The sequence below is a fragment of the Serinus canaria genome, chromosome 7 (assembly GCF_022539315.1).
Source record: "Serinus canaria isolate serCan28SL12 chromosome 7, serCan2020, whole genome shotgun sequence".
Taxonomy (NCBI): Eukaryota; Metazoa; Chordata; class Aves; order Passeriformes; family Fringillidae; genus Serinus; species Serinus canaria.
In genome coordinates this window covers 10,805,054-10,829,152 of record NC_066321.1, presented here as the reverse complement: position 1 = coordinate 10,829,152, position 24,099 = coordinate 10,805,054, and the positions used below count along the sequence as shown (strand labels likewise).

General features: G+C 43.4%; 1 protein-coding gene across 3 annotated transcripts in view; it reads right to left on the bottom strand.

The window, feature by feature from the left end:
• The window catches only part of SEMA5B (semaphorin 5B), a 266,007-nt gene that overhangs the window by 18,009 nt on the left and 223,899 nt on the right, over nt 1-24,099 (bottom strand). For all 3 annotated transcript variants that reach the window (XM_050976873.1, XM_018911345.3, XM_018911347.3), the window contains 9 exons: nt 19,683-19,864; nt 16,535-16,678; nt 14,909-15,056; nt 13,403-13,628; nt 12,558-12,776; nt 10,517-10,687; nt 9,484-9,633; nt 8,523-8,567; nt 5,154-5,359 (listed from right to left, as the gene is read on the bottom strand). In XM_050976873.1, the coding sequence (XP_050832830.1) occupies nt 5,154-5,359; nt 8,523-8,567; nt 9,484-9,633; nt 10,517-10,687; nt 12,558-12,776; nt 13,403-13,628; nt 14,909-15,056; nt 16,535-16,678; nt 19,683-19,864 (1,491 nt within the window). The remainder of the gene's footprint in view (nt 1-5,153; nt 5,360-8,522; nt 8,568-9,483; nt 9,634-10,516; nt 10,688-12,557; nt 12,777-13,402; nt 13,629-14,908; nt 15,057-16,534; nt 16,679-19,682; nt 19,865-24,099) is intronic.

Sequence of the window (24,099 nt, the reverse complement as noted above, 5' to 3'; positions counted from 1 at the left end):
GACAGCAGTTTAAATAGCTTTAACTTAAACTACTGGATGCCTCCTCTCTATAAAAAAGGTGTGATTTTCAGCAGCAATGAAAATGACCATTAACCAGAGAGAGACATTTAAAATCCATACAGAGATTCACCTTCCTATACCCTAAGTGCTACTTTTTTTTTCACAGAATAAAATCACAGACTAGTCTGAACTGGAAGGGACCCAAAAGGATCATCCTGTCCATCTCTCAAGAGAATGGCCCATACAGAATAACTTTGGCATTATTAGCACCTTGCTCAAACCAACTAACTAATCTTTTTACTAATTTTTGCAAGGTTGAAAGCCACACCAAACACCCAGCATGTTATTTTATTCAGAAGGATTCATCTTCCAAAAACAGAATTGGTTTCTGTGTCTCAGCTCTCCGTGTTAGTATTTTATTGCCATGAATTATTTGGGATTAGTAATGAAGTGTTGATCACAGGGCCCAGAGTCCTTTGTAGGGGGTGTCTGCTCTGCACTCTGTCATTTGTTTCCCAACAGCATTGTTCTCACTTCATTAAAAAATATTTGTTGCAGCTTCTAATTTTTACAGTCCAAGTGATCTACTGATTATTCCCCCCATTTTCTGGTAACTGCATCTATATTTGCTGTATCATTTTAGGCAAGTGCAGGACTCACAGTTCTACTAAAGTTAATGTGTATTGTTCTAATGTCCTAGAAAAGTCAGATATCAAGCAATACATCAAACACTCAGTTTCCCTCTTTCATTGCCATATCCTGCAATCTCACCTCATCTTTTCCCACAATAAATTTAATCCTTGACATAAATGACTGTTTTGCTTCAGTGTTTGGCCCTTAGTTCCTACAGCAGCAGTGCTGATGCCAGAGAAGATGCAATGCTCAGGTGCTTCCTCAGCTTATTTGAGGCACCAGTACAGAGAGTTTTACTGCGTGACTCACAACTAAAGCTGTGTGGAAGGAAGGAAGGAAGGACAGAGGGAGGTCTGTCCAGCACAATCGCAAAGAAAATCTGCAGAATCATCATCAAAACCATCCTGCAACTTACATTTTTCACTGATCCCATCTGGCCTGATCCAAAGGCCATTGGATTTTGGATTTGGACCAATATGCAGACGCCTTTGTCCAAATCCCGTGTAGAATAAAATGTTGGCTCTCTTTATTGGCAGAGGATTTAGCAATAGGAAGAAGTTCAGTCCAAACCCTTTCTCCATGTGTGGCTGTTCCAAGAGATCCTAATTCACAAGGGCTCAATCTTGACCCTACATCCTCCTGCTTCTACTGCAGGATCATCTGGCTTTCCATCAGCACAGCTGTGCTAAGTAACTCACACAAGGCATGGAGCAGCTGAAGCAAGATGTTAAATAGAAGATCTCCTCACTGCTTTGATAATCAGTTATTATTTAATTGGCGTGGAGGTACTGGGAAGGTTGTAGGTGGATCTGTAACCCGTCATGCCAAAATGTGAAGAGCAGATAATTTTTATTTCATTATGCTTTTGTTCTGCACAGTCTTCAATATTGTCAGAGTGTTGTTTGAACTTCAACCAATTAATGAAACATGAACTGCTTATTAGGTGACCCAAAAGGTCTCTCCCCTACGATCTGTGAATACCAAATCAAAATCAACGTGTTGCTGGTAAATGCATATGCATGAAATCTTTCAAGATATCCTGGCTAAAATAGCTAATAATAAACCTCACATCATTCTTGAGAAAGCAGAACAGGAAGGGAAAAGGAGCCAACAAAAATAAAACATGCTTCTGCAAAACACTGCCTATGCAAGTTAGCATCAGCTACATGATCAATAGGTTGCCCATTATGTATGGTATTTACATCTGATCTGCATTACTGCACTGCTGTGCTGAAATGGCCAACAAGGCTCATATCAGCTAGCACTTCCTTCATTAAAATCTGCCTTCATATACAATTTACCTTGATTTATGGGTTTGCATTCAGTGCTGTACATTTGAATGTAACACTGCCAAACTTTCTACAGTGTTCACCTGCTGGTTGTAGAGCAGAGATATTTCAAGATGAAAACAAACTAAAGATGGTTGCAGAAGGCTAATCGTTATCAAAGAATGGAAAATAATAAACCTGTGCATATGGCCAGCCTTCTGCTACCATCATGTCACTGTGTATTATAAATTTTTGTTACTGAAAAGTAGTCTATACACCCTCTATTTCCTTATCCTGGATTTATTAACTCTTTCACACAGATATACACACATACAAACCTATAATTATTCTTTTGCTTTCATTAAAAAATGTTGAAGGTAGTTTCCTTGGTATCTGCTGAAGAGAAACTTATTTAGGTTTAGAATCTGGAATCTCAGGTACTTCCACTTTCTTTCACATGAACACATTTCAAATTCAGATAGGCCCAGATCCAAGTTCAGTCCATCTCTCATTATCAGGAAGGTGAATTTTAGCTTCTCTATCATTTTAATGTTAATTCTGTGGCATCACAATAAAAACACACATGCTCCTGAAATGCATGAAAAATCTCACTCCTAACCCTTAAAAAAAACCTGTCAGTTATTCCTAAATATAAACCTGGCTAATAACAAGTACCATAAGTAATTACACAGCACAGAGCACACAGAGCCTTTCCTTTTACTTCATTAATGCTATATGCTTCAAGGGAACACTGAGGAGTGGCAGATTTGTAGTATGAAATGAGAAATTTTCAGCCAAGAGCTTAGGAAAGGAGGGGCAATAGAGAAGGTGAGCAGAAGGAAATACTCAACAGGAATGGAGAAAAGAAGGCTTCACTTGACAAATAGATTTTACCCTTTCTGTAAAACTCTTTGCCTCATTCACCACTCTGAAGTGTATGACTTTGAGTTTTTCTCAGCAAGTAGCCCCTTGCTCCTAAACATTTAGCTTTGGTCTGTCCAATGACTGCAGATTTATGCACTTGAACTCTTTCACTTCCTAACATTCTGTAAATAAGCCCCATCTGGTTTATCTCTCCCTGTGTCCAAGTCCCTTCTTCCCGAATATAAGTCATAGAGTCTCAGTTAGCTAATGCCTTTCTTTAAATAAACCAGACTTTTCAAACCTTGATCTAATGCCTAAGCTCTTTATGTCCCTCGAAAGAAGACTCTAACAGCTGCTCACTGTTACTATGCACTAGATCAAGTATTCAGAGATGGATCTATCAAAGAGGTCAACTCCCTCCTGACACCACATTAACTAATCTGCTGCTATTTTAAACTTTGCTTAGCTTTGTTATTACTTCTACTTCACTGCACCACTTGACATAGACATAGTGCATTTCATAACCCATCTACCCAATTGATCAAGATCGTTCTGTGAACAACCTCATCCTTCTAAATTTTAACCATTCTGCCTATTTTAGCATCATCTGATAACACATGACAGCACAGTATAAATCATGAAGAAAATGTTAACACAAATCCAGCCCTCTAACTACCTGCTTCTGGCCACAAAACCAAATTTGTGTATTTTCTTTATTGTTTGCTATATAAGAAACAAGGGAATACTCTTGCTCATTTCTTTGTTTCTGCAAGCCTTTTTAATCTGAGTCTTCCTACTGACTTTGCCACAGCAGCTCCCATAACTGGAAGGATTACTTGGAAGTTTGATGCTTACAAGATCAAGTCCCTGTTCTTTTCCTGTCTTAATAATTTATTACTGAACCTGTGTATGCAGAGTGTGTAGAATAATGCATCCCGTGAAACTTTGTTAAAAGTCTCTGAAAATCCCGATATGTCTGCTGCTTCCCTCCTATCTAGATCAATATTTATTTAATTTAAAAAAGGAATCCAATTTGCTTGACATGATTTACTTTCCAAATCTATGCTGACTTGCATTATGATGCTGAACTCTTATTACACTGTATGCAACTGTAGCCTTAAGCTTGCTAGCAAATGTGTTTTTGAGACTGCATTTATGGGCAGCAATATGCTCTGAAAGGCTGCAATGCCCAACAAGGATTTCACCACATTCTTTTTACCACACTGGTCAGTTATTTTCCACCTCAAACTGTTTTCCTTTAAATCAGCAAAACAACACTGACCCTTCTCAAATTATTTGATGCAAGCTCTTATTTCTGATATGCATTCACACTGCAAATCATAGTCATGTATCAGGAGTCGTACTGTGCCCAGCATTACACAGTTCCTACTTAGAAACAGTCCTCAACACCCAGGAAGTTTAGACTGTGGCAACAGTCCCACCACTGATCTTATTGTTGGGTCTCAGTGAGAAGCCAAGCCAGACCAGCAGAGGCAGCCAATCAAAATGTCAACAGCACGTAGCTGTAGGAAGGAACAAGCAGCTGCAGGGCTTCCTTCTGGCTTTTGTTCCTGTCCCAAATTATGCTCCACACTGTTCAAGTGACCCTAGGCAGGCTGTTCCCCCTGTGGTGACATGAAGCCCCTCCACCCTTGCCACTGCTCACTGCTCTGATCCCACGCTTCACCAGGATTCTGATGCTCCAATCCAGTCTCAGGGTTTTGTCTGCAGCACCCTGGGTCCTATCTGCTCTGATAATGGGCCATGCTCACTTTACCAAGCCGACATGCCAACAACACATGCCACTTCAGCACTCATCTCTTACAGGCTTCAGCTCCCCACTCTGCTACTGTCACTGAATTCTGCACAGCTGCTTGGGGTAAGTTTCTGTCCAGTACTGATAGAGGGGGGAAAAACCCTCTTTGCTTTCTCATTCACTCCAATTTGGCAGTCACCAAAGAATTTCCAAAATCTCATCCTACCAATGCACATTTTCCCAGCTATTTGTGCAATGAAGTTTCCATTTTTATTCTTCCTCCCCTCCATTTCCTCTTACCATGCACTAACAATGCACTGAACTGAGCTCTTACTGATTTTTTTAGAGGACAATTTGTATACATTCAATAGTCAGAATGGGCTGGAGTATCTTGGTATGTACTTGCCAGACTGGCATTCATCAGGACTGTGAAACAGAACAAAATCCCACTGCAGTAATGAGGCTTTTTAACCCCTTTGTGACAGCACAGCTAAATGCCCTTTCAACCCCATGTATAATGCCATCAGCTGGGCACAGAAACACAGACCTACCCAGTTCTAAACATGACATGAATACAGAATGCATTTAGGCAGTATCAAGCTGTTTGTGGTATTTCTCCTCAAGTACCCTACCTTGAACTCCATAGGGGTGTACTTCTCATTCTTGGGGGTTGTGTTGCCCTTGTAATGGAGATGGTTGGGAGTAGTTGGGTGGATAACAGTGGACTCCTGGGACTGCCTCTGGCAGCGCTGGCAATACACGTAAATCACAAATGTTAACAGGCTGGAGCCGAAGAAACAGGAGACCCCAGTGGCAATCAGATGGATGAGACTAAAACCTGCAAGGGAAATGACAAGAGATGCTATTTTTAAAGAACAGCCCTTTTCCCTCTCCTGACAAGACCACAGGTGCAAATCAGAGCAGTGACATCTCGGGATCAACGTTAATAAGCTGTTGAAGCCAGAGTCTTACGTTCTAACATAAACTGACATAATCTCCCTGCAAATCAGTCTCCCCACTGCAGCTCTGCCTTGTGCAGTTTAACAGGTTCATGCATTGTTTTCTCAAAGCTCCCTCCCTGTCTCTCCTCTCTCCCCTCTATTGATATTGAAACTAAACATTATGTTAAGCTGACAGCTAAAGAAATGAGCCATACCAACAATGCGCATTAATGGATTCCAAAGCATGTGCGTGTCATGGAAATAAGGGGATAAAAATGCTCAGTGTTTCTCTGAAGGGGAAGGAAGGGAGGGAAAAGCACTTTTTGTCAGCTGCCCAAAATGCCTATGGGACTGTGTGTGGGGTGGGGGAGATACACATTCCTCCCCCTTGTAATCCAAGTGTGCTCAGCATTCTTGCTTATTCATGGGATGGCATTGCCTTGGTGGTATCTGTGCTACATTTGAGGTGTATTTGTAGTGCTAACAGTGAAATAGGGGTCCTCTGGAGAACGGGAAAGAAAAAGTGGAGAAAGGAAAGGGGGTCAGTGCTTGAAAAACATTTCTTTGTTGGCTTTCTCTGCAAATTGCAGAGATAGGAAATCAGTTGCAGGCAGGTGCTGGCAGGGTAGCTACAGTGAAAATACTTCAAACAGAAAAGCTCTTGGACTATAAAAAGCCTCCTGCAGAGATCCCTCCATGTGGGATTGCAACAGCACCCTTCAAGGCCAGCACTGACCTCTGGAAGGAGCTGTAGCTGGGCATTCCACACACTGGCAAGTACCTAACTCACAGCTCTGACTGGTGGGGGAAGACAAAGTCAAACAGCACTCCTCGTTCCTCCCTTACCTCACTGAGTCTCATGCCCCACAGGAAAACACACCACCAACAGATGTCTGACAACAGAACCAACAGAAACGACCACTAGAGCCACCAAGTTATCAAAGCAACCAGAGGGATTATGGGATGGCAAAACTTTATGACCCTGTTGTATCTTGCTATGTGCAGGAGGAACTATACAGAAAGGAATCAGCTATTTGACTCCAAATGCTTCTGCCTTTCCTCTGCCTTTGCTCTGCCATCTTTCAAACAGGAATGACAGAGGCCCTAGAGCCCAAGGGGACCCCCTGACTGCTGGCCCCAGGGCAGCTGTCCCCGGGGTCAGTCACATCGCCTCAGTGGCGACTGCAGCGGTAAATTTCCCGTAACACTTAAAAAGCCAATTCATTTGGACAGACTGCTGTGTTGACTTGACTGTGTGCAGAGAAATGGGGCTGCTCAGAGAGTGGCTTTAAATGAGGCTCATTCTTAGTCTGATCACGGTGTGCAGTTTTTTGGTGCCATCTTACATTTTAAGTGATATGCTTTTCACATAGCAGATTCTACCCATTAGTCAATGGCTCTCATCTAATCTCTAGTTAAAAAAATCCTTCTGATTTAAAAAAAACCAAAACCAATAGAGTTCTACAGCAAAGTAATGCACTTAAATCATAATTACAGTAGGGACCATTCAGAATTTATTAGACTGGATTTATTTTTCAACCCACATTATAAAATTCCATTGCAAGATTACCATTTTCTATTGTTTTGGATCATGGTCCAAAAAAACCCAGCAGAAATACTATAATTTCCTACTAAATGTCACTAGACTTTTTAAAAAATAAATTTTCTTTCTAAAAACCTCTGCCTGTTTTGCATCACTCATGAGACCTAAAACATAGAATATGCAACTGTGCTCAGTAAAGCCACATGACACGCTGCCACATTCTCCTCCTGCCCAGATTTGCTTATATTGCAGTGAATGTTTCATTTCACTGCCACATTTGCAAGTCACAACATAGAGCTCTCTCCTATTTCACTCTCACCTTTGAAACACCCATCTGATTTTTCAAATGAGTTTTGGCTGTATCTTAGGGGGAAAAAAATAATATTATTTTGTTTGCAGCATGTGAGTCTCCAGGGGAAAGCTTTCTGGTTCATCACTTTGAAAATATAGATTTTCTGAGATGCATCAACAGAGTTTCTATTGATTAGCTTCTTTGCCAAATATTGTAGAACACTACATTAATAAATAATATTAGCTATGGCAAAATGTAGATAGCAACAGCAAATACAGTGGTGGTGGAAAAAGAAGGAGGAAATGTGTGTACAGTGCATAACAGTAGAGTGCAAGCTATAGCAAGGGGTCCTCGAATCAAAGCAGAACCATTGCACCCTCTGAGGGAGAAGGAGTGATGCAGGAAGCCAAATATTACATTGCAGGAGCTGAAATCTTAATTCCATTGATTGCCCTCAGCTGCAAACTGAGAAGCCACATTTCCATGCCACAGGTGGCATGCCTGCTTTTGCCATGATCTCTACAGGGAGAAGAGATTTTGGCAGCCTGAAGATCATCTAGATTTCAGGAAAGCAGGGATGTGACGCTAGCAGGAATTTGCATGGCCATTAGCGTGAAACTAGCATTTTAAAATGTTAAAGGAACCTGCCATTTTCTTCAGTCTGCATTTTTATCATAGGGGCTCCCAGGGCAGTGGAAAAGTGACACTAATGGCTGGACATTTCCAAGTTACATGCAGGAAGGAGACACAGTTTCTGTGAGAGGTAAGAAGTTGAATGAAAGGAAGTGCTTGGAGGACAAGTATGAATCTCTAATCTCATCCTATATCAGCAAAGGATCTAAGAGACCCCATTCACTGAAATCTTTATGGGTTATTTAAAAACACCTGCCTCCAAACAGCTGGAGGCTTACAGTGGTGAATGGGGAATAACCCTTTCTTCCACCTGAACCGTTTACCCTGGATGTAGAAAGACACAAGCAATTGCTCTCTGGTTATTAATGACCCTCAGTGGCCAACCCAAACTTCCAAATAAATAAAAGTCTTGGACTTGACAAGTGGACATGAGATACATTCCTCCAGTCTGACTCAGACAGCAAGACTCCAGTGGAATTAAGGCTATCAGTGGGATATGAGCTGTATAGATTAATGGTTTGGTTGATATTGCACAGGGAGAAAACAAGTCAGGTTAAGATAAAAATAAGATGTATAGTTAGTGGTAACCTACCTCCACAGTTCGTGCTCTCATCGATGCTGGAGGCTGGCAGGATCACTAAACAAAGAAAAGAAGATGGAGAAAGTTATCATTTTTCCATCCCTTTTCTTCTTCAAGTAATTAAACCCTTTGTGTTTCAGACAAAAAAGGTGCTCATATGTTCTGCAGCAAGCTGAGAGTCTCTCTAAATTGAATTATAAGCTCATGGTTTGAAACACATGCAACGAAACCTCTCCAAAGATCTTGTAATTCCAGTTCTGTTACTTGATCACTCTTTAGCTTCTTCAATTTAGGGAAAAGATGTTAGCTGAAAAAACCATGAAAAAGAATACCATTGCCTAGAAATGTCAGATTTTTAAGTCAGTGCAATGTAATCCAAAAAAAAAAAAAAAAAAAAAAAAGAACACATGGAAAGGCATTATTCAGTCTAGACCCATATCAGATATTTGCCTGAGAGATTAAATTTCCAGAAACCACAGGGTGGAATATGCTGATGACCATCTGTCCATCAACAGTGTTGCTCTATTAGACCCTGGATTAATCTCCCACCTTCATACCCCAATTTTCTGCATCTTCCTCACCTTAATTCTTATCTCTTTTGGGATGCTTTTTGGACCTGAAATTAATGACCTTCTGTTGCCCATATGCATACTGAGAACAGAGACAATTTTTATAACCCAGCCTAAGACAAACCACACAAGTTTAAAAGCTTCAATTCAGGTGAAGCAATGCTACTTATTTGTTACGGATCAAGGTAATTCTGTTTAAAAGAAATGCTAAGCTGCTTAAGGGAAAGCCATTTATCCCATGCCTGCCACGAGGGAATTTATAATGTTTATCTATTTCCTTGTTTTTCTAGAAGTATCCAAGCCCACTTTTTAATAGAGAAAATCTCAGCCTAGTTTGACAGTCCAGGCACGAGCTGCTCTCCTGAACTGGCCCACCCTGTCTTCCTGGATGACACGGTACCTACCAGGAATTTCATTGTACAGGCACTCCTGGTACTGAGTGCTGTTTCCGACGCACTGGGAAGAGTCCGGGCTGTGCACCTCGCAGTAGCGGCTGCGGTACTGGATGCCCTCTTCATTGCACAGGCTCCACTCTGACCACTCTGACCAGCCACCTGAAATCCAGGGTCAGGAAAACACACACACAGCATCACCAAGAAGGAAAAGGATGCTTTGTAGATATCAGATTTCTCCCATGCTGGAGGATCCCAGATTCTGGCCTGGGCCTCTCTCACACATCTTTTCCATGGGTCCTTAATGGATTTAATTTTCTCAGTGCAAGCATCACACCCTACTTGTCAGGTTGTAGCTCTCTTAATGTGGACTAAACTAACCCTTGGTGGAGCACTGCACAGAACAAAGTTGTCTTAAAAGCTCCTATATCAGCTCTCTGGTCAAAGACATACAAGGAGCAGGGTGGGGCAACTTTACACGAAGACCTCCAAGCTTTGATGTGGCCTCCCAAAGATACCTCAATCAGCCAGCACAAATTAGAGCACTCACAGAGTTTTGCTGAGGTTCCTTAGGACAGGAGCCAGCCTGCACTGGATCAGAAATACACAACGGTAGTACAAAACCAGCACCAGTCTAAACCCTATTCTCTGAGTTGTAGCACATTCTGATCTGTTGTCTGTGAAACAAAAAAGAAGGACTGTCCTTCAGCAATTGTACAGATCGCTGCCTCATGACTCCTTTTGTTTGTCAGAAGAACCAAGCTCCTGCTTTTTCTATTACTTGAAAGGGATGAAGCATTAGCAAAATTTTGCTTGACTGGCAGCAGAATGCCAGAGCCAGGGCCAGTGAACATGCAAAGAGGAAGGGGTTTCACTACAGTTGATACTGGGATGTCTCCTTATCCCCTGGCTCAACAGACATTGAATAAATGACCAAAAAACTTGTAACTCATGGTGTTTCTGATCTGTTTTTTAAACATTTTGCAGCTGTGCCTTGCTCCCACCAGCCTGGAAGCCAGCTGGAGCGGGGATGAGGAGCAGCTACCTTGGCAGGGGTGTGTGTTGCAGAGGGCCTCCTCGGTGTGCAGCCCAATGCAGATGTCCTCCCCGCTGGACGGAGCTGGGTTGGTGCAGGTCCGTGTGCGCTGGTAGTGCCCACCCCCACAGGTGGCTGAGCAGTGAGACCAGGGAGTCCAGCAAGACCACGAGCCTTTCACTGGAGGACATTGAAAAGCAAGCACAGACAGGTAGAGGCCATTGGTTACTCCTCTCACTGTGACAAAGCTGGAGATCCCCACTGTCTCACCTTGCACATCCACCCTGCCCACACTAGCTAGCAGTTTCCTGCACTCCAGGACATTTGGGCCTGACAACAAGAACTTAACATCAAGAGAGGGTACAAAACCACTTCACTCTGGGGACACAGAATGAAATCTATGCAGAAAAAGACTCTGCATCATAAAGTGCCACAACCAGAAACTATTCTTTGTTGTAGTCATTAATATTCACTGGAATACTCTACTCCAGTCTATTCCTTTCCTTTTTATAAAATAGCATTACTGCTACTACTACAATTATTATTATTATCATTATCATTATCACTACTACTACTGCTACAACGACTACTATGTTGTCTCCTGAAACTTCACAGCAACAGCAGATTTACTAGGGAAAAAAGCGCTGTAGCACCAAAGTTGAGCTTATATGGCACCTTTCTGTGGGATGCCCAAGTCCTCTAGTTCCAGCCTTCAGGAAACAGCAGGTCAGAGGCTTTATTTATTGACCCTGCTCATTGCAGGGGCATTGAACTAGGTGACCTTTATAGGTCCCTTCCAACCCAAACCACTCTATGATCTAAGCATAACCCCATAAGAGTTTAATAATAAAACTAGGGAGGGACTTAAGATCCATGAATCCCCCACCCCCCACCCCCTAAACTGCCTGGTTTGCAGGTCCACATGCCATTAATTCAGAAGATAATAACCTGATGACTTAGAGCAAAATAAACCCAGGATTTGTGTATACACATTGAGTGAGGCAGGGAAGGAGGGAGACACAGAGAAATAGTAATCATGCACTCAGAACAGATTGAAAAACATCAGAGTGTCTGAGGGGAGAAAACAGCACAGAAAAGGGGCACAGACATTAGTGAAAAAGCCACTGAGAGCTTCCAAAATAGTACTAATAGCTGCCTTTATAGTGCTGGAGTTATTTCCTTTTTATAGGCCATAGAGTGCAATATTTGGCACTCCTGTTATACTCTTGCTGCACATTCTGATCATATCTACATTTGAATTTTATCTTTGTATTGAATTTTAGAATCATAATAGTACTACTATAATAGAGCATTTTCAAGTGTAGGCCACAAACTACATTGCCAGAGGTAGATAATTGCTGGAACTGCAAAGAGGCAAGGTAATTTGTGTATGATCACTTAAATTTACTTTAGACAGTTATTACAGAGCAAGGAGAAGGATAAGTGAGAGAGAATACAGTAGTCAATGGTCTATTACTACTATTCTGGACCAGGAGTGCAACATAAACATGAGGACAAACTCGAAAACCAGGAAACCAGGCAAGAATACTCCCTGCTGGCTGTGCAGGAAATGGTAACTGATGTCAAGAGTAGATGCCCATCGCAAGAACAATACGTAAGCAGGAGAGGGGGAAGAAATAAGTGTTCACAAGAAGAACTGCCACATCAAGCATCTCTATACAGTATTAAGCCACATTTATTAAGCCTGCCTTCTCATCATGGAGCAGATGCACCATGATGCCCTCCACTGGATGGAGCATCAAACCTTCCTGAAGCAAAGGATTGCTACAAGCCACCATACTACTTCCTCTAGAGGATGTGGCTGTATTACCCTCTGAGCCAAGGTGAAACCTAAGTCAACACTAAAGATAACATATGTGGGTCATTACAATAACTTTAAAAAACATAAGGAAAAATCCCCCAAATAAAAAAAAAAACCAATAAAAGAAGGCAGCTTAGAAATACTGATTTTGTGGTTGTTGTTGTTGCTCTACCACTAAGACTTAGGAAAACACTTCTGAATTTCATGCAGGAAGATGATCATGGTTACCTGGGCAGGGGTGAGGATTGCAGTCTTGGTACTCCATCGCTGACCCCACACAGGGCAAGCCACCATTTTTAGGTTCAGGGTTTGTGCATGTTCTCTTCCTGATTCTAAAGCCCAGCTCACAATCCCTGGAGCAGGAAGACCAGGCCCCCCAAAAGGACCAGCCCCCATTGATAATCCGTGCAGAGGTCTTACCAGTCTTGAGGAGGTCATCAACAAGAGCTTCAAGGAAAACAAACAAGACACCATAAGACCACAAATTAATCATTTGTTGAGTTTTTAAAAAGGGGTTCAGCTCATGAATAAAATCAGGATCTATGTGCCCTGCAGAATAGTTTCTGTTGAAAGCCCTTGGCAAGAGGGGTTTTTTTTCCAGAACTACAGCTAAACTAGACAGAAAAAGAAATTTGTACGCATACAAACTGAGTCTGCTGGTAACCTTGATAAATCACCTCCCTGGGCAGCAAATTGTGGCAGTCCAGGCTGTGCCCTCAAGATCACAGCAGTCCTGCAGGGAATAACCTGAGCAACAGGGCACCAGGGGAGAAAGAAAAGACACACTGTCCTGAGAACAGTTCTTCTCTTCTTTACCCCCTCATTACTTGCCTGTTGTCTTTGGGGCAGCCTAGCAGGAGCCAGAACAAATCTATACACTGCCATAAGCATGGAGCTCACGTCTGTATATCTGTGTCACGGGGCTCTCCCCATCCCTGCCACTTTGCAGTGACACCAGTCCTACATGTAGACACTACTGCAGCCACAGTCAGGGGCTTGTTGTTCTGAGAGCACCCCCTTGCACCGGCCCGCCTAGGCCTGCCCCAGGGTCCCTCTGAGCGGGCAGGACGTACAGTCAGTGTCACACACTGCGGAGCCATCGTTGGGGCAGAAGCGACTCTCGGTTTTCTTCCTCCCGAACTGCAGCTCGTGGGGGTCGGACAGCTGGGCCCGGCACGTGTAGCGGAAGCGCTGCTCCTGGCGGGCCCCGTTCTGGGTGATGTTGACAGGCATCCACGGGGTCCAGGGTGTGTTCCTGCGCACCTCTGGGCAGCTCTCCGGGTTGCAGGTCTTGTATTCCTGCCAAGAAGGAAAACCACTCCCTCCTTACTTATTAAACAGCAGCAGCCTAACTGGCAGAGGCTTATTTACACTTCAGAAAATAAGAGGGTACTCTCTGGATCTCAAACAATCCCCATCCACCTTATCTAGCCTCACAGGAACAAGTCAGTGCTGGGCACGGCACAAAATGTGGTGATTATGGAGGCAGTGTGCTACATAGGTGGACCTCAAGGGTAAACTGTGATTGCTATTTTTATGTCTCCCTCAGGTTTGTGTTTCTTTGCTGACTCAAAGTCCTGTGGGGCTTCGACAGCTTGGTTCATTATCGACTGGAGAATAATTCAGGCAAGAGATAATAATAACAGCAAACAAGCTTTCTGCTCTGACCCTGAGGTGCTCTTCTTAGGTCAGCCTAGAGAAGCCTCAAGAGAACAAAATGTCAGTAAGGTTTATTCCTTGAAAGTTTATCATTTTATTTTTAATAGTAGGGTTTAGAGTAGATCTTTTTACAGTTTTTTTTTTGTTTGGTTGGCTTTTCAAACTCCCTAGTGAAGGTTATGAACCATTTGCCATCCTTGGTCTAGAGCAGCCATTGAGCACAGACAGCATTCTGGCTGGCTGGGAATGGGGGGATTCAAGGGTTTTATCATTCTCATCACTAATGGAAGGAATTCCAGCAACAAACATTTGTATTCTTGATTTAAAATAACTAAATAAACAACTCTCTTCTGGCAGAGGGGAAGAAATGTAATGCTTCAGGACTTCATGATTCTAGTGTAAATGCCAAATATCTTGGTAAGAAATGGGTGGTTCCAGAAATGGTTTGTAAGATCAAACCTGCTTACACTGAAATGAAGCCCCACACAACCAATTAAAATGGCTGCATTAAACAGCTTCTGGAATAGCAATGGGCAAATAAAGAGAGCAAATGGGGTGCTGGACCTGTTGTTTACTCAAGTGTGACAGTGCAACTCATTTTTGATGTGTGTGTGGCCTCCTTGACTCAACAGGATCATCCCTGGGAGTGGGACCGAAGAAAAGAACATGTCTAGAGCTTTCAGGTAGAGGACTTGATATCACAGAGGCCTAAGGAAGAACTCTGTACACCAGTCTGTTTCTAAATCTGCCACCCCTCTGTTTCCAAGTTAATTTCAACATCCTCTGCAGCAAAAACTGAGGGCAGCATTTTACTCTTGCTTGAGAAATAAAAGCACGATGGAGAGAAAAGTTAAATGCCCCATCCCTCCATGCTACTGTCAATTGGTGCCCCTCATGCAATGTCAGTAAATAATACATACCACAGCACAGCCTGGACATGTGTTTCCATTTTCACAGGACCTCTGCCTTGAATGAATCCCTCCACCACAATTCACGCTACATTTATTCCAGGGTCCCCAGGAAGACCAAAAAATCGGTAATGGACATGGATTGTTCTCATTACAGAATCTGAAAGAAGAAAGTGCATTGCTGAAAAAACTCCATGTCAGCACATCCAAGGGAGGAAACGGTGTGGGACGCAAGACTGCACACTGCATTTGGGCACAACTGATGCATGCACAGAGAGCCAGCAATGGCTGACACAACATCAGATTAGCAATATTCCTGTCCATGGAGAGAAATGGAGCCTTTGTACCAAATGGGAGTGTTAATCAGGCTGAGCTTGGTGAGACGGTTTGAGTAAATGGTCGAGATCAGGTCTTCTGAAGTGCTCTGTCTCAAAACTTTTCAACAAACACTGAGTCCACAAAAGAGCACATAAACTGATGCCCAAGTGTCACAAAGAGAGAGTGGATAGCAAATATTCTAAATGGGATGACTGGTGGGAGGACAACTCAACAGTGATCTGTCACTAATGGCAGGTACTAAACACCTCACAATCTTCTTTTCACACAATCTGGCTTTTACTGCTGCCTCAGCCCTAAGCTAGAGTTTGCAACTGGGTCCTATGTGCATCTAAAAGCAGGACCTAAGTGAATGCTATTTCATGTTCTGTATTAAAAGTAACTGTGATTTTGTTCATCTTTTTAATCAATATTGTTCTCAAATTTAATCACATAGAACTGCAACTGATTCAGAGGTAGTCTTTAAACCAAAAAAGGACTATTGTGAATGGACACAAATCAAACCAAACATTAAAATGTCTTGAAACATGGAAGTTTAATGAATTGCTCTTTTTATTCTGAGAAATGCAGAGATATATGTCTTAGTGACCATTCAAGGGACAAGCAACAGCCTATTGCCAAGTAGAGGTGACTTTCAATGAAATGTCAGGCCTGGAAGGAAGTTGGGATGCCTTGAAGCATGTATTTCATGAAGGAGCAAGCTTGAAGAAGGGCTTCTAAACTTACTTTCTGTAGGTTCAGAAAGTACTAGGTTTTTAGTAATTTTGTGTGAAAATTTCATATTTTAGAGGGGAAAAAAGATGTTTTTTTGATACCATACCCTGCAAAAACTCAAGCCTGAATCTGTGAGTTAACTGTATTTTGCCTTGAACTGCTTTTGAAGCATCAGCACAAGTAATAGAGACTTGGAAATGGCAACTGGCAGTGAGCTGCACATACTCAGCTGCCACTCCAGGGATGGATCAGAATGGAGTAACTGTGTCCATAAACTCTTCTGTGCCAACAGCAGGCACAGCTTCTGCCTTTGGGGAGGAGGTCAGCCCTCTGTGTGGGACAGGAATACTTGCAGAGGACTGAAAGGTCCTGCTTGGGAGTGGGGGTAGCTCTGAAGTGTCTGATGTTCACAGGCTCACTGAAAGAGGATGTCCATGCACGTACACAGCCACATCCCTCCCACGCTCCAGGACTGCTTCCACTCTGCGCATTGAGCCCGACAGCCTCAGTCTGCCTTCCCAGCCACCACTTCCAGCTGCCAACACTACAGCCACAGGAATGACACACACCATCATGGACAGCCCTTACCTTTCCTCCCTGCTCTGTCCAACGCAGACCCTGCCCCCGTAGCGTGGCGCGGGATTGCTGCAGGAGCGCTGCCGGACCTGGAAGCCGATCCCACAGGAGGTGCTGCATGGAGCCCAGGAAGACCACGGTGTCCAAGCACCATTTCTAGCAAAAAGGGTAAGAGAGAGCAGACTATGGGAGAAGCGTTGAAATCATTGGAGAATAGATCATTCATTTCAACCAGTCTTTGTACTGGGGGAATTTCTTAAAAGGGAGTTTCAAAAGTGCCTAGCAGTGGCCTAACTTTCCGCCCTTTGAAATCTCTAAGAATTGGAAAAGAAAACAACTAAGCCAATGCTGAATAATTTTGAAAAACCTCCTAGGATTTACTGGGTGATAGTGTGGTTAGTGTAATTTTCATTGACTATTCCCCATCATCTTCCCCATGTATCATAACTCTGCACTTCTGACTCAATGGCTTATCCCAAAGTTGTATGTCCTGAACTCTTCTGCACAAAGAATTCAGGTTTTGAGGATCATGAATGCCATTTGTGCTGAAGGATGTAAAAAACCTATGCTCTGCTAATTCAGTAGGTACTGATGCTTTAAATCTTTTACAGCAACACCACTGCCAGCTCCCATGTTTTTATCACAAACCTCGTAATATCTTGTGTTTTCCTAAAGCCTTCAGCATTGAATCCTATTGAGTGGAAATCTCAAATTTCATTAAAAATAACAATAATTGCTTCTAGCTTTCATGGCCGCCTGCAGACGTCACTGTAGTGTGACCTTAAATCTGTAGAAGCCAGAGGCAATTAAGAGCTCAGAGGCAGGATCGAGTTTCATGGTTTAATGAGTGATCACATCTCTGCTGCGCAGTGGTAACACAGCCTGGAGCCAGTGTGATGTAAAACCGCCTAGTTCACACCTCAGTGCTGGAGACATTGGCAAAGCTCCTGTGAGAGGCTGAGCACGTGCAGGTGCCTAAACATGTGCTTACACAGAAGCCAGCATTTTCATCTTTAAAATCTTGCATCTATTAAAGCTCACCTTCCTCTGATTTGGCAGCACTGGACCTTGAAGCAGGAGAGGAGGAACCATATCTCATCCATTCTGTGCTGCTGGTTTCATTTCATATGGATCCAGTGGTAATGCTCTGTCTTATAAAACTGCCTAATCTTGACACTTCAGTGCCTTAAGCCAAAAAATATCTTTCCTGGGGTGTTTTTTTTTATAAAGAAAAACCTTTCTAAAAAATCTAGTCAAAAAACAGCTCAGGTGCTCCCTGACTCTTGAAAGCTAAGCTTGAAAACAGATGTTAATTTTCAAAGCATTTACTGAACTAATAACACTGCTGGCAAGAAGTATTTTCTGGCATAGCACCAATCAGGGCAGAGGATGAAAGTTAAAACCCACATTGCCCTTCACAGTTTTTGTATTTTTTATCAACTCTTGCCTGTTCTTGGCAGCTTTATTTCAGAACCCTGTTAGATCTTTCCCCCTCTTTTTCTTGTTCTCTTATCCTTCTCCCTCTCTCCCTTCCCCTCTCCCACCACAAACAAGGTCAAAGAACAAGAAATCTACTCATATAAAAATCCTACTATTGCATATTATTCTACCATGTTTTAAACTACCTACTACCTCCCCACTCTTTAACCCAAAAGAATGATTATATGTAAAATCATGAAAAAAAAAAAATCAAATGGAAGGTTGCTGTTACTGCTGCAAAAAGGGCAGTTAATTTCTACTAAAGAAATCCTCACAACCCCAACAATTCTCAACATCTATTTGTGTTTCAGGATTTTTAACAGAAATAAAGTCACCTTCCACTTTCAGATCTCCAGCTTTTTAATAGAACTCATCTTTAAACATCCTACTCCCTCTTTGCAGAAAGAAATCTCAATGCCATATGAAGTCAATTAAAGGAAATTTGAGGGCTGAAGCGGATGTAAGATGACCAGATGTCCCTATTTTTCAAACCACGCTGTTTTCGTATGTCTTAAGATTGAATAATCTGTTTTTCATCCCCTTCTTAGAAGCTGTTCCTGCCTTAAGAGGCATCAGAGCAGTGCTGAGAAATCCATCCCACTGGCATGTTTTCCATTTGCCACTGATAGAAAAAGCCTGCTTGGGAAAGGCTTTGCTCAGCCCACAGTGGCAGCACAGGGGTAGGAATTACTGCACACCTTTTGGGCAACACAGCCCATATCTGGAAGGAGAAATGCCAATTAAAACATGAGTATTGCTGAATTTTTGGTGCCAAGGCCAGCACTGATCTCCAGGGATGAGTCAAAAGGCAGCTGTCCTTAATGGAATGAATGTTTAGGAAGAAGATAAAGTAGATAAAAACCATATTGACCCAACATTTACCAAAATCCTGGCTGCCCCCACCCTGATTAAATAGTGCTTACACTACTGCATCATCTTCCCTTGAGTCATGACATGATGTGGTCTGGGGGTGGTAGGACACAAACACCATGGCTATGTTTGGGCACCCTACAGGAGGACATATAGCTTCCAAACTGCCAAAGCTGAGCTTCAGGCTCCCGTGGGCAGGCAGTGCTTTGGCCCCATCTGAGCTGCCTGTGCTGCTCCAGCGCTGTCCTGGCAGCTGCCTCCCACACCTGCTGGCTGCCAGAGGATGAGCCAGAGGATGAGGAGCTGCTCTCACCTGCACAGCAGACAGCCTGTGCTGCAGACAGGTCACAGACTCACAGAACAAGGCAAACAAGCCCTGCCTGGAGCTAGACTCAGCCCTGTCCTTATAAGCGTTGCTCTGAAGGAGCTCTGCTTCGTTTTGGCAAAGTGGCCTTGGAACCCAAGCTCTGAAAAATTATGAGCTTATTGATTTTTTTAGTCTGCTGTTCAGCTGGTTGACAACTACCTCTGCCTTGCTCACCTCCTCCTGAAGGGCAACTACTCACTGTACAGGTGAAGGAAACCAAGGCACAGTATAGTGTACAGTAATTTGGGGTGTTCATCTTCCAAGAGTCTTGGCTGAGGGCCCTTTGCTCAGAGCCCTTGGGTTTCTTCATTTTACACTGACTTCAAGCTGGACCTCACACACCTCGCATTGGCTGGGATACAATGACATGGTCACAAGGAAGGAGCTAAGCTGTGGACACACACAACTCTTGCTCCCTTGAGAAGCACAAAGATGCTGAGGTACCTTGAGCAATTTGCGACCTCAATCCTGGCCCCTTCACAGCTGCGACCTCCACAGCGAGGACGAGGGCTGTCACATGAACGTGACCTACACATACAGGAGCCTGTGCTGTCCCCATCTGAGTGCTCACACAGTTGCCATGGGGACCAAGGCCCCAGTCTTCCATTTGTTGTCAGGTTTTTCACCTAATTTTAAGAGAAAAAAAATGTCATTAATAGCAAGTTTACATTTCTGGAGACAGGCCCACAATAGAAATGCCAAACAAAGCTGCCGGGGGGATTAGGATGCATCTTAGATGGGAGCTGCCTGTGCTTGCGAGCAGGATTCAAAACAGAGGGTTGTTTTCAGACAATGCCACATCAATATTTACCCTCCAAATTCCATGCTGCATACCTAACATGTGCACACAGGCACCGAGCCGACCCAGCCAGCACCACACCAGGAGCAACATCCATCTGCCACACCATACAACCACCACACTCCCTGCTCCACACTGCACAGATTCAGCCTTTCCAGCAACACCGTGGCCAGTACTGACTGACCCTACTCCATCATATTCCAGCCTCTGCAGGGCTTCCTGCAGAGTATTTTCCAAGTCAGTGTTCCTATAACCATAGTGACCAGCTGAGGCTGGGGCCTCGCTGAGTTGGCGCTGCCCAAACCTGCAGTAACAATTGTTTCCCTTTCTAAACTGAGGCGAAGCCTAAATGGCTGAAGAACAAAAAGTGGACATGATGGTGACTAGCATTAATGCTGAGGATCACATAGTCACCTACAGAGTAAGGATTCATCTCAAGACAATTTATAGACTAGACCACACTGCTATCTGTTCCCTCTGCCCTTTGCTTCATGCCTGCACAGCCCTGAACAGGCTGGGACTTGACAGCTTACTGCACTCTGTAGTGAAGGAAAAACACAGTAGTCCTGGCAGACCAAGAGCATGAGAAACAGAACTGTTTCAGGGCTGATGACAACCCTCCAGTAGACAGGGTGTCAGAGCTTGCTCTCCAGTTGCTTAACTAGTGCTTCTAGGAGTGCCCTAAGCTGAGGGCTGGGATACCAGGTTGCTGGGGCCTTTGCCCCCAGGGCTCTCTGGAGAGGATGTGAGCTACTTGCTTTTCCTGGAATCACTCCTGGCCACTACTGCTTTCTTGTGCCCACTCCACCACTACTGCAAAATCCTGCAGCCCAAGACCATGTCTTGAAAGCTTCCCTGAAAACTCCTGTCCTGGCATCCCCTCTGCTACTGACTTGAGAAATACAATGCAGAAAGGGATTGGTGCTGGCCCTGTGTGCATACAGCTACTCCCTTGTAAGAGCACAGCACTCTGATGCACCTCTGCCCTGCTGGCTCCCTCCATGCTCCCCAGCCCATGCCCCATCCCAAAGTGCCAGGCCTTGCAGGCAGATGGCACAGAGGGTGGCTGCCTGCAAGCAGCTCATGCCTGTGGGGTGACCCATGTGGTGGTGGGGTGCTCAGCAGCTTTGGCAAAGCCGCTGGCAAAGGCAACGCTGGATTTGGCCTCAGTGTTGCACTCAATGAAGGGTGAAGGCAGGAAGAGGCTGGGCCCCTGGCAAGCAGCCCTGGCCCCAGATCTGAGCCAGCTACCCTGAAAAACCCCACAGTGCCATACTCCCCTGAGCTCTGCTGCCGGCAGGATCAGTCCCCTGGGCTGCCCCAGAGGGGGAATGATTGTCCCTGTTACAGACAAGTAAACTGAGGCACAGAGGGGCTGTGAGCCTGCTCAGCAGTCATGCAGGGAGCCAACCACAGCCATGGGAAGAGTGCTTTCCAGCACTCATCCTCTGAAGCATGCTGCTCTGTGCTTATTCTCCAAGATGGGCACTACGTTAAACACTCCGAATGTACCTCTGGTGGGTTGTCATCTTCCTCTCTCACCCATCTACAGCAGCATCTAAAATATGCAGCAGTGGCATGGAAGCAATTTAGATCTGATACTGCACTCCTCAGGCTGCAGCTGGGGGTTTCAGGCATCTGCTGTAAGCCTTTGTTTGCAATAGATTATCATGTAGTTGTAAAAATTTGCTCTGGGCTGAAGGTTACAAGGCAAGATGCCCACAGAGGAGATCACTGAGCTTTGTTGTTGTTGAATTTGCTTTTTTAAACATTGTTTAAAAATCAATACAGTTGGGTTTCTAGAAGTTGGAGGGGGGGAATCAAAATAAGTACTTTGAGATATTTAATACTATATTTTTATCTCGTTTTTCCTCCTGCCTTAGAAAAGTCATAATCCAAGTATTGGATCATTTCTACTCATTTTTGAGCCAGAAAGCCTTGCTGATTCCAGCAGGGAGTTCTGTTCTGAAATCAATGGGATGATGTGGCCCGTGGCATCAATTAAAAAAAAAAAAGCTAGCAAATAATCATTGGCTCATAAGTGATACTGGGAAACAACCCAAAAATTAAACAAATAAGCAACCATAATCAAAATTCTGAGATTTATAAACATGTCACACTGTGAGTGTGGGAAGTTTTTATACTTAAGAAATTACATATGGATTATCATTCCATCTTTAAATCCACAAAAAATATCTTCAAAAGAGAAAACTTAGGAAGTGGGATAAAAACCCCTATGCACTGATCTTTTTCAGGAATACCTTTACAAGGCAAATCTTTTGAAGCCTACACAGTGCCCATCAGGCAGAGAGGTCATCTTTAAAAACACATCTGATCAAATGCCCTTCTCTCACCTGACAATATTGCCATTTCTGGAATTCTTGTCTTTTATAAACTGCCATACTCACACCAAAGGCCTCATCTTTTTCTTTCTTTCTTGTAGAATCTAAAAGCTCAAGTGCAGGATCTAAAAATTCAGCCTGACCACTCCTAATCTCTGCTACCAGGATATTTTCCATGTTTATTCTTATATTACAGGTAAGACTGGAAGCATTCCTTGTTCTTTCACTTAAACTATTCTTTATCTTGGGATTCAGATATCAACTGCTTATAATTTTGCCAAGCTTTAATTACTTAATCTGGAAATTTCCATGTTAGCTGTATGATGAAAGCTGAAAATTCTTGCAAAGTTTCAAACTACTTAAACCATTTATAAAATCAAATCTAGAGGAAAAGACTGTCCATAAGTAGCAATATTTTCCTTGAAACAAACTAGTGTTCAGAGCAAGGAACTGAACTTGATGTCCTTGTAACACCTTTTTGTAATTCCCATGAAAAGCCATTCAAAATTGCCCAGGGTATAAAATCATTGGGACATGGGAAAAATTCAGTTTTCAGAGATGCATAGATTTTAATCCCAGCACCCAAAGACTCTTCTGTGCACTGGAGATGCTTCAGTGTGGGCCAGAGCAGGATCACCCTGAGCACTGCTGCTCTGAGCAGCTGAGTCCACATGAATTGACAGCAGGGTACAAGACACCCAAAAGCAGAGTGGGGAAACTACCACTTATAGCAAGAAAATGAGGTAGCATGGAACAGATGCAGTATCAGTAAGATAGGGGTTTGCTGGAAACACAAAGTGGAACTGGGATGAAAACCTGGAAGGAAGATCATTGGCTCAGGATAAGGAGGATGGGAATACTTTACTGGGAATACTCAATTCCTGGCTTGCCAACCATCCTCAACAATGACACCATGAGCTTGGCTAATAGTTTGTTAGCTAAGCTAAAGTTCCTTTCCTGCTGGTGGCTCATGTTGGCATCAGTAAGATACCACAAAACAGGATGCATCTGTTTTTCTAAAATCAAAGCACCTCACTCCCTTCTCCCAGGAAAGCAGGTCCAATCCTGTATCAGGACTCCCTGGTAAAGTATGGGCACATACATGGAAGAGCAGTTTAGTTTGCAGAATTTGTATGCTACCATTTCTTAATGTTAAAATGGTTGAGACTGCAACATCAGTAACCCTTAGGAGATTCTGGATGTTATCTAGTTATACCATACAGTAACCATTACCCCATGTATTATGTTAACACTGCATGATTAACCTCTATCTAAAGTCCCTTAATATTAAAGCTGGAGAGTGGGGATCTGTGGCACAATGGAGTGCTGTACAAAGATGTTCAGACTAGCTCTGAACAAGCCTGTTTGCACAAGAGCAGCAGTCAAGTTGTGTTAATGTTGTGGTTGACTCACACAAATGCCTGGCCCGTGTAGGATATAATTCAATAATATGCCAGTTTTGGATAAAGTTGCTGAATGCCAGTCTCTCAGCTGTGCCAGGACATCTGTTTGTGGGCTAGGCTGCAGAAGAACTCACTGACATTAGCTGGGTTAGGAAAAGTTTATTTGGGAGGGGTGCTTTTAATCTACACCATTTCACACTTGACTGTGATCTCACATACAGCTGTACCAGCACAGCTGAGTGCCTGGTGCTCAGCCCAGAAAAGTAGGGTGGGAAAAGCCAGGACTTCTTATGAGAGTAACTCATCCAACTAAACTC